Raw genomic sequence first — 9,917 nt, forward strand, 5'->3', positions numbered from 1 at the left:
CTAATAATGGCCGAAATTTGCAGGTCATTTTTGACAATTCAAGAAAGCCAAATTGCGGAAACTTTTTCCTTTGCATATCATCTGTCTTTGATAATTCTGTAGTTCAAAAGATGGCACGAGGGTACTTTTATTTGTACCAAGATGCATAAATGTCATCATGTTTTTATGTCATAAATGCAACGCAAACCAGTGTGCAGATATCAGACACTTGAAATGCTAAAATTTTCAGGGAAAACTTTCTGATACATAAAGATGAAATTTTCTTGATTAATAAGTAATAAAGAACCCAATGTCTTCTTAAATACATCATTTATGTTTTTCAAAAAGAAAACAACAATATTTGTCACTATTCTAGAGAGAGAGAGAGAGAGAGAAAAGAGGGCAAAGAAGGCAAAGTAGCTTGTCCTCACATGCCTACCACTTTCCACTACAAAATCAACTTTGGACCCACATTTTAAAGGAAAAATTGAAAAAGGCAAAAGATGAGAGGGGAAAAAAAAAGGTAGAATCCTTCTCCTCTCTGATGAAGAAAAGCACACACTCCCACAAATCCAAAACCCACTTAAAAGCTCCTCCAACACCAACATCCTAGAAACCTTCAAACTCTCTCCCTCTCTCTCCATCTTCCATTTCCCTCACCTAGCTCATGTCTAGGCGATACGCAGCCTGATCTCTCTCTTTCTCACATGTCCGAAGATCAGCAACAACAAAGACAGTGAACCATGAGAGCAGGAGCAAGCAGCCTACAGCAGACGCTCACCCCGGAGGCCGCCTCCGTCGTGAAACAGTCGGTGATGCTGGCCAGGAGAAGGGGGCACGCCCAGGTCACCCCACTCCATGTGGCCAACACCATGCTCTCCTCCTCCACCGGCCTCCTCCGCACCGCCTGCATGCAGTCGCACTCCCACCCCCTACAATGCAAAGCCCTCGAGCTCTGCTTCAACGTCGCCCTCAATCGCCTCCCCGCCACTTCCTCCACCACCACCTCCACCACTTTCCACCACCACCACCCTTCTCTCTCTAACGCCTTGGTTGCTGCATTCAAGCGCGCTCAGGCCCACCAGAGGCGCGGCTCCATCGAGAACCAGCAGCAGCCGCTGCTTGCAGTGAAGGTAGAGGTAGAGCAACTCATAATCTCCATCCTAGACGATCCTAGCGTCAGCAGGGTGATGAGGGAGGCGGGTTTCTCGAGTACCCAAGTGAAGAATAACGTGGAACTGGCTGTCTCTCTCGAGATCAGTTCCCATCCTTCTCTCTCTAAGCCAAAAGAGCCAAATTTAGGGTTCCCCATTTTGAATTCTGGCCTTAAACAGACTCCTTTCTCTAGCTTGGACTCTGTGAATAATGAAGACGTACTTAGTCTTGTGGACGCACTCTTAAGTAGGAGAAGGAAGAGTACTGTTGTTATAGGGGAGTGTCTAGTGACAGCAGAGAGCGTAGTGAGAGGGCTTGTAGGAAAGATTGAAAAGGGTGAGATTCCTGACCCTCTGAAGAGCGCTCAGTTTCTATCTCTCCCACTTTGCTCCTTTAGTCATCAGTGTAAGGATGACGTCGAGCAGAAGCTGGGAGAGCTGAGGTGTGTGTTGAATAGGTGCATAGCAAGAGGGATTATCTTGTATGTAGGGGACCTGAAGTGGACAGCAGAGGTTACAGAAAGTTATGATGATCAAAGAAGGAAATATTTTTGCCCCATAGAGCATATAGTCCTCGAGATCGGAAGATTGGTGTCTGATTTTGTGGAAAGCGGGAGATTTTGGCTACTGGGAGTTGCAAGTTATCATACTTTTACTAGATGTAAGATGGGTCATCCTTCTCTGGAAAGTTTGTGGGGACTTCACCCCCTTCTCATTCCTGCAGGAAGCTTGGGACTTAGTTTGAATTCAGAAAGGTACTGTTTATCCAAACATTCTGTAAAGAATTTTTGTTATTCCTATACATGTTTTGTTTTCTTTTTAAATTTGTCTCAAGCCTTTGGTTTCCAGGTCTTAATTCTTTGAAGGGTTTGCTATTTTCTCAGGGACATGCTGGGTAAAGGACATGATGCTGGTGCCGGGAAGCAGCTTACTTGCTGTGCTGACTGCCTCAATAAGTTTGAGATGGATGTACAAGCATTAGCTAGAACCATCCACGGCAACCCTACCAACCTACCTTTATGGATGCAGCAATGCAAAGATCAGAAATTGGATCCCCTTAGCAATGATTTGGTGAGTACAGCTCCTTTCTTGAATTTGATGCTGCGGTTCAGTGGAATTATAAATTGAGTCTCATTGGTGTGAGTGTTGCGCTTTGGCAGGATCAGTTTCAAATAAGAGAGCTTTGCAGGAAATGGAACGGTATATGCAATTCTTTGCATAAGCAGCATAAGCAGCAGGCAGAAAACACCATGAGCTTCTTTTTTTCCTCTCCATCCTCTTCCGTTAAATTCTCGAGCAGCTGGAACCATACTGAACTAACCTCAACAAATCACTCCTGGGAGCAACACTCCATCTGCATTCCAGGAAGGCAAGCTACCACCCTCTTGGATCTTCCCAGCTGCAACTCTAGCCCTAACTCAAGAAATCCTGACGCAGACACAATGAAATTCAAGCAGTTCAATGCCGAAAGCCTGAACAGCCTCTGCAGTGCCCTTGAGCAGAAAGTGCACAGGCAGAAGGTCATCATTCCTGAAATTGCAAGCGTGGTCTTGCAGTGCAGGTCAGGGATGGTTAGAAGGAAAGGGTTGAGAACAAGGGAAAGAAAGGAAGACACATGGCTGCTGTTTGAAGGTGGGGATACAGAAGGCAAGGAAATAATTGCAAGGGAGCTAGCAAACCAGATTTTCAGCTCGGAGAAAAGTTTTGTTTCCATTGGGTTGAGCAGCTTCTCCTCAGTAAGAGCAGACCCATCTGAAGATTTCAGAGGCAAACGATGCAGAGAGGAACAGGATGGTTTCAGTTACTTTGGGAAGCTCAGTGAAGCCATAAGGTACAACCCTCACAGGGTTGTATTCCTAGAAGACATAGAGCAGGTGGACTATCACAGCATGATCAACATAAAGAGATCCATAGAGAGGGGGATGGTGTTTGGACCCGACGGTGATGAGGTTAGTGTTGGGGATGCCATCGTCATCATGAGTTGTGAGAGCTTTAGGTCCAAGTCCAGAGCCTGCTCTCCCTGTGTTAAGCAGAAATCAGGGGGCAGCAGTGAGGAAGTAGAGGAGGAGAGACTTAGCAGCGTTGAGTCTGGTGAGAGGGACAATGGTAGCAGTCCATGCATTTCGTTAGATTTGAATCTGTCTGTGGAGGATAATGAAAGCGTGGAGCAGTATTGTGAGGTAGAGCTGCCCAAGTGTGTGGACAGAAGTTTTGTTTTTGAGGTTGAAAGAGCCGAGAGATTTGTATAGAAACGTTTTTTTTTTTGTGGGAATTGTGGATTGGTTTTTAATTAGTATGTAAAAATTGGAACTGGTTCATGGGATCTGGTCCCTCTCTCTCTCTCTCTCTCTCTCTCTCTCTCTCTCTCTCTCTTTCTTGCATGCAAGTAAAAGTTTGCAGGTAGGCAGACTAAGGTGGCTAAACAGATAGAGGGCCATGCAGATAGCAGAGCTGAGATGGGCTCATGATCACGGTCATGTCTCGATCTTGCTTTGTGTTCTATTTTTTAATGTGGTTTTGGCAACGTCGCCATGAAAATTGGCTAATTACTATAAAAGGAAAGAGTAAATATTTGTTATTGTTTAAGCACACGTTAATATTGAAGCATATAATGAGTGTTTACCACACCAAAAGAAAAAAGATTGCTTAAAGAACCTACCAAACGAATTGAGATCATCTCTCTCTCTCTCTCTCTCTTTTTGTTTTCAAATGATGGGTAGCAACTGGTCAGGCCGGATGGCTTCATGTCCTAGTTCTTGTCTTTGGAACCTCATTTTTTGGTTTGAATAAATTTGGGGCAATTCCCCAACAGGTGTTATCCTGAATGTTTTCCCCTTTTTTTTTCTCTCTCTCTCTCTCCACAGTCCCGGCATTTTAGTTCTCCTTCAAAGACATATGTCTTTACTTGATTAATTGACGCTAATTTGAATGTTCGTTCAATGCCAATTTATCATTGTGCAAACACGCAAATGAGTTATTTACATGAGAACCCAAAATAGGATATGCTTTTAATGCTCACATATATATGTATTTGTCCGTTTCTATGCTTTTCCATACCTACAATACTAATTTAATTTGAAAACCTAAAGATCTTGTCGATCGGACAGCACGTCTGTGACATTCAGCGTGTTTTGTTGAAAAGATGTATGGAATATCAAGTCATTCAAATGGAAAAGATGAATCAATGTCAACAATCAGATGGGAGAATATATGAGTTTAAAACCTTCAGAAAAGCATGTCTTCGGATCAGAAATTAGTTGTGTCACATTTAAAACACTTGAGCAAAAGAATGTAACAATATATCAACAAAACAGTGGCAAATTCTTCCACGTCAGCCTGATTGCCTTGTTTGACAAAAATGTACACACGAGAATGAACAATCTTGTAACTAGTTAACAGTACAATATGAGAACTTGTTCTCAACCACAACTGCATGTAGATGAAAATTGATCCGACGGCTAAGATATGATCTATAGTCCCAGTCGATGTCGATTAAAGTTTTGGCAATTATTTTGATGTTTATAAGCTACCTTCCATAGGTGCTGCAAGTCAAAAAGGATATCGGAATCACCGGTAGTATTGACCGGAATGTTGGTCGGCGATAGTTGAGGAAGCACTCTCAATCCATACGTATTCTTTGTCTTCTTTACTGCTTGATACAACTTTGACGTTGTGTTCATTAAACAAGTACCTAAATGGAATTTATGCTTGTCCTTAGTTCAACTTTAGCTGCCTTTATGCTTCCTCTTGCTTCGCTATATTCTTTCCTTCCGTCCTCCATTCGGCCGATCAATGATTCACTTTATGGCGATCTTTTTCATCGTCATAAAGTATATCAGCAACTCAGAGAGAGAGAGAGAGTGAGTAGCGACCATATGAACTAAAGTTAATCTATATCCAGGGATTGGTGCAGTGTGGCAATTATGTTCAGTTGTTATATGGTCAGTGATGTTCCTGGTTTTAAGTGTTCTGCTTTTAGCAAAAGTTCAAGCAAGGTACACCTGCTGCATCAAGGTGGTACTCCTGAAGGATTTTGCCACTGTTCCCAAGAGGGTTCTGGTTTCCCTTCAACTTGTGCAGAAAAGTGGACATAAAGAGACTAGCAAGTGAAGAGCCGTCTAAATCTTGCCTTAAAATTGCTTTAGTTGAAGCTGTGAACCTCTAAAGGAAGGAATTTGATCAGATAATCGATTTTAAGTCATATTGAAGGTCGCATATATCCCACATTCAATTTGGAATGATCAGTCTTCACTCATTATGTAATATGGTAAGAATACGTAATCTGCAATGTTTTTCTCGTTGGCTGTTTGCTTGCATGCCTCCACCTTATTCTAATTACAATTTATACTCTTGATTATATTGGGCGACCTCGACAAGGTGGCGTTGGAGATATGGGAGGACCTCAAGCCTGTGATATAAGTTGAGATCCCCTATTTTAAAATAGATTTCATCGGCCTCATTAGTTTGGGGTGCACAGAGAAACCCACAGCCTAACTGAAGGCCAAATTTGCTCACCTAACCCTCATCCTTTTAAAATATAAGGTCTGCTTGTAGTATCTTGAGATGCCGCCCCCACCATGCTGAACCCTGTAAAGTTGAATATAATGTGTAGAGAAAAAGAATTCAACTTCATATCCGAATCTGAGATAGTCGGTGATCGAGATCACTCTAGCACCACAACCTCTTTCTAACCAGCTAGCTTGCATCAATCTTTTTCGAACAATTAACGCTTGTATTAATACGTCGCACAAGGCCTTTTCCTAATTAACCATTAGGAGCATATTCTTTATCTTTTATAGTTTTAAGTCCTTTCTTTCGTCTCGTTTAAAAAAGAAGGTCCTTTCTTTCAAATCATCAGGATGGAGCTCGACGACTTCATGTCCTATCGATGCTTTGCTTTCACTGTTATGGATGCCATTAAAGAATTCTTAGTGGCCGATATGAAAGAAAGGGGGCGGCTCCTGGTCATGTCGCGGGGCATATGCATGGTGAGTGGCAGGCCCAAAATAGCTCGTATCAACGGGCTCTATGAACGGAGATGACTTTGAGGTCAGACAAATTCATAATATATAACTGCCTCTGTGTAGGCCAACCTGATATCCTGATCCACATCTGTTACAGCAAGTTTTCTCTATCAACCTAGCTAGGTCTGCATAGGTCTGGTTTTGGTCTTATACCTGCCATTAGATGCATATTCAATCTAAAAAATGCATTTGGGCAGTTTCAGGAATATTACTTTTCTCTAGATTTTTGGTTGGTCGGTTACCTTATTGATGATGTGTCTAATTATCGTCATCATGTAGCTCCACGCACAAAAGTGTATGACTTTTGAACTCTGAGCACTTATTGGTACCAAATGCTCTTCGCAGGAAGTATCTATATAGACCATGTTCTCTATATGTCTAGACTCTTGGAAAAAGAAGTTTTTAAATGCCTAAGAATGACGCTAGAATGTTAACATCTTTACTGTATCAATACCTTCCTCTTTGTCTCTCTCTCTTCATATATATAGTTGGCAGGTCCCAAACCATTAGGTCAGGGACAAAACCAGTTTGCTTATCATTCAAATATGAAGGACGAGCTCTAGGTTTTTTATGGCTTGACAAATTCTTAAAAGATAGGTACTCGAATCACTTGGTTCATTACCAAACTGTTTATCAACCGGTTTATTGTCAGACTGTTCCTTATATGGTTCATGTTCAGTTGATTCATTATCGAACTTTTTTTCAGTCGATTCATTGTCAAACTATTATTTTGAATAGATCAGATCGTCCAGTAAATTGGTTTGATCTTTAGATCATTATTTTTATTATTGAGTTTTTTTATGAACTTTACATCCCTACTTTCGATTAGTCTCATAGTCGAGGTAGTAATTATGGCATATTTTTTGCGAAGAGAGCGAGAAAGAGAGCATGAACTAAACGCAAGTATCTTTGCACTTTGGCAAAGAGCTGGCTGGTTGGTGATTTGCAGAGCAGAGTGTAGCTAGAATTCGACAGCGAATGTGATGATGAGGGTAGGGCCAGCAACCGGCCGATGGATGAGCCAAAAAGTCCCAAACGAAGGTAGAAGATGGATCACCAAATGCTCGCAGCAATTAGGGACAAATAAATTCGGGCATATTGCAAAAGGCAAAATTAAGGTATGATTCATAACGTAAGGGCAGAGCAAAGGGAAACCTACTTTGGAAGCAGAAAAGCGAAATCTTCCTTAATAAATTTCAAAAGAGCACTCCTTTTAATGCACCTTGATGCGTTGAAAAGAATCCCTTTTTCCTTCTTTTTGATTTCATAAGCAACATTCTCTCCTTTGGAAAGTGAGTCCCCCTAAACAAAAGAAAAAAATTAAAGTTTTAGTTCAGAAAAATGCGAAAGGGCATCTCCCCTTTAAGCCTCACAAGAATGTTGGCTTTACGAGAAAAGATATCGCCCTTCTTCCAAACAAATTAAATTACCAAAATCCACCCAAGGCAGTGGAAGAATGACATTGCCCCATCTTTATCATAATCTATTCAACTGCATATAACTTCTTACGTTTCTCTCATTGCCCTCAGATTTTCTCGAAATTCCAGAAACCACACCAGACTTGCATTATTGGCCAAGACAACCCCAAACTTTCAAGGAACCCCTTGGCTTTTACTTTTCAGAGGCAAGTGTGCACCAAGTTCCTTTGTAACATTCCATCATCCTGAGTTTTGAAAGTAAGATAAACCAATGCTGAAATGACTTAGCACACTCCTCACCAAACTCAGCTGATAATAGATTCCAATCTGTCCTCTAAAAGTTTTTCGGTTTTAACATGACGAAGGTTAATGACAACTAACTACTTAACAATTTCCTTTATAAATCTTCAAAGATTCTCACAGTTTTCAATATAGGACTAAACTCTCAAAATACAATGGAAGTTATAATTTACCCCCCTTAAGGCAGCATCTGTGTGTGAGGAACCGTAAGTCCGAGCATTGAACTGACTCTGACACCACTGCAACGACCTGGCTCAGGATGGATCCCAACTTGCCCCCTAAAAATTTCAGTTTTAGCATACCTGAAAAAGGTCAGGATCCAAAACGACTAACTACTTAATACCTTCCTTATAAGTCCTTGAAAATTCTTCATTGAAAGTGAAGCATTACAAATATATCATTATGAAATGAGAGTCTGATACTCCTCTTCCTAGAGCTTCTTGCTTCGAATGTGTACGACTGCATCAATTTGTGGAGGAGATTAAGGCCCACGAGAATCCAGTTATATATAGGGGACGCCCCACAAAAACCCAACCAGATACTCACTTTCTACCAATCGGACCAGCTACATATGTCAAACCTCTTAGAGCAAACTGCACCAATATGCTCGTTTAGGGAGCCGATAGAGAAATTTATAAGGCTCGATGACTCCATAATATCCTGAAAGTGATTATATTATGCTGTTTGTAAGTCTGGAATTTGTCGCTTGTGACTTTTAACGAAACTGTGTTCGGAGAAATAACGAATGTTTTGTAAAGTGTAAAAAAGGAGGGGGCTGAGCTCATTCATTCCCCACAGGCCGCAGGCCTTTTCCCCTTTCAAACTCTATTATATATTCCCTTCCTTTTGAGGCTTCCCTCCTTCTTTTGGGGGCTTTTCCTCCATCAGGAAAAAAGGAAGAAACCTGTCTCCTCCCACATGGCTGCTTTTTCCTCTCTCCTTCTTGCAGATGCTAATTCCACTGAACGGCAAGCACCATCGGATAATTTATCTCTTTCTAAGACATTGGTGGGACCGAACGCGTCGGCCACATCCTCCTTTTGTTAACTTTACTGTTCTTGTTTACTCAGTTTTATTTTCATGTCGTTGGAAACTATTTAATTATATTCCTATGCGTGTATACAAGTATGACAATGATTGCATTGCATCTTATGTATATAAGAAATAAGATATGATTGCTCTCCAGTCGGAACACGACACTGGAATAACTGGGATATCAATAGTAAGTTGAACCTTATCATTTATATTTTGTTATGATACATGAGGACGCACATGTTTGTGTTGGTTTGTGTGTGTGTGTGTGTGTGAGGGCGTGCGTGCATGCAATGCTTAATTGAACAAGTGAGTGCATGCATGCATGGCCGATAGAGAAATATTGTCCATGATCAATCTCAATGCATCACGTTTTACTTCTCTCAACAAGTGCCTTTCCGATATTCTCTAACTGAATATGTTATATAATTGATGTTTGAATATACCAACATGTTTCTGCCGTAAAACTAAAATTGAGTGATTTCGTAAAATTGTATATAATGCCAACGGGTCGAGCTCTCTAAGTCATACAAGCGTCAATCATTCAGTACTTCTCAAGTATCTTGTTGATAAACCCAAAATTTGTATTGTGAGGATTAAATTTTATAATTTACACATTGAAAATTCTCATAGATTCATCGATTGACTATATGTCAAGTTTAACACGTACAAAACAGCACATCCAACACTTGCAAACTCAAGGGCAAGCGAGGATCAACATAAACAACGTAATCTAACTTTCTCTCTCTCTCTCTCTCTCTCTCTCTCTCTCTATATATATATATATATATATATATAGATAGATAGATAGATAGATGCAACCCATGTGTATTTGGAAGAATAAATCTGTGCTTGAAGGTCACATGCATTGATTGATGATAGGTATGATTTGGGTGGGACAAGAAGTTGGTGCTTGCCAGTTTTCATGGTAGGTTAGCAATTTTTTTAACATATACTTATAGAGAGAGAAAGAAGGATATATATATATATATATACATAGATAGATAGAT

General features: G+C 40.8%; 1 protein-coding gene across 1 annotated transcript; it reads left to right on the plus strand.

Moving 5' to 3' along the window:
• Positions 1-584: 584 nt before the first annotated feature.
• LOC116249785 (protein SMAX1-LIKE 3-like) lies at positions 585-3,456 on the plus strand. Its single transcript, XM_031623052.2, has 3 exons — positions 585-1,888; positions 2,018-2,204; positions 2,294-3,456. Exons 1-3 carry the CDS (start codon positions 723-725, stop codon positions 3,380-3,382), a joined length of 2,442 nt encoding a protein of 813 aa, XP_031478912.1. The 5' UTR covers positions 585-722; the 3' UTR covers positions 3,383-3,456.
• The last annotated feature ends 6,461 nt before the right edge of the window (positions 3,457-9,917 follow it).

The sequence above is a fragment of the Nymphaea colorata genome, chromosome 1 (genome assembly GCF_008831285.2).
Source record: "Nymphaea colorata isolate Beijing-Zhang1983 chromosome 1, ASM883128v2, whole genome shotgun sequence".
NCBI classification, from domain to species: domain Eukaryota; kingdom Viridiplantae; phylum Streptophyta; class Magnoliopsida; order Nymphaeales; family Nymphaeaceae; genus Nymphaea; species Nymphaea colorata.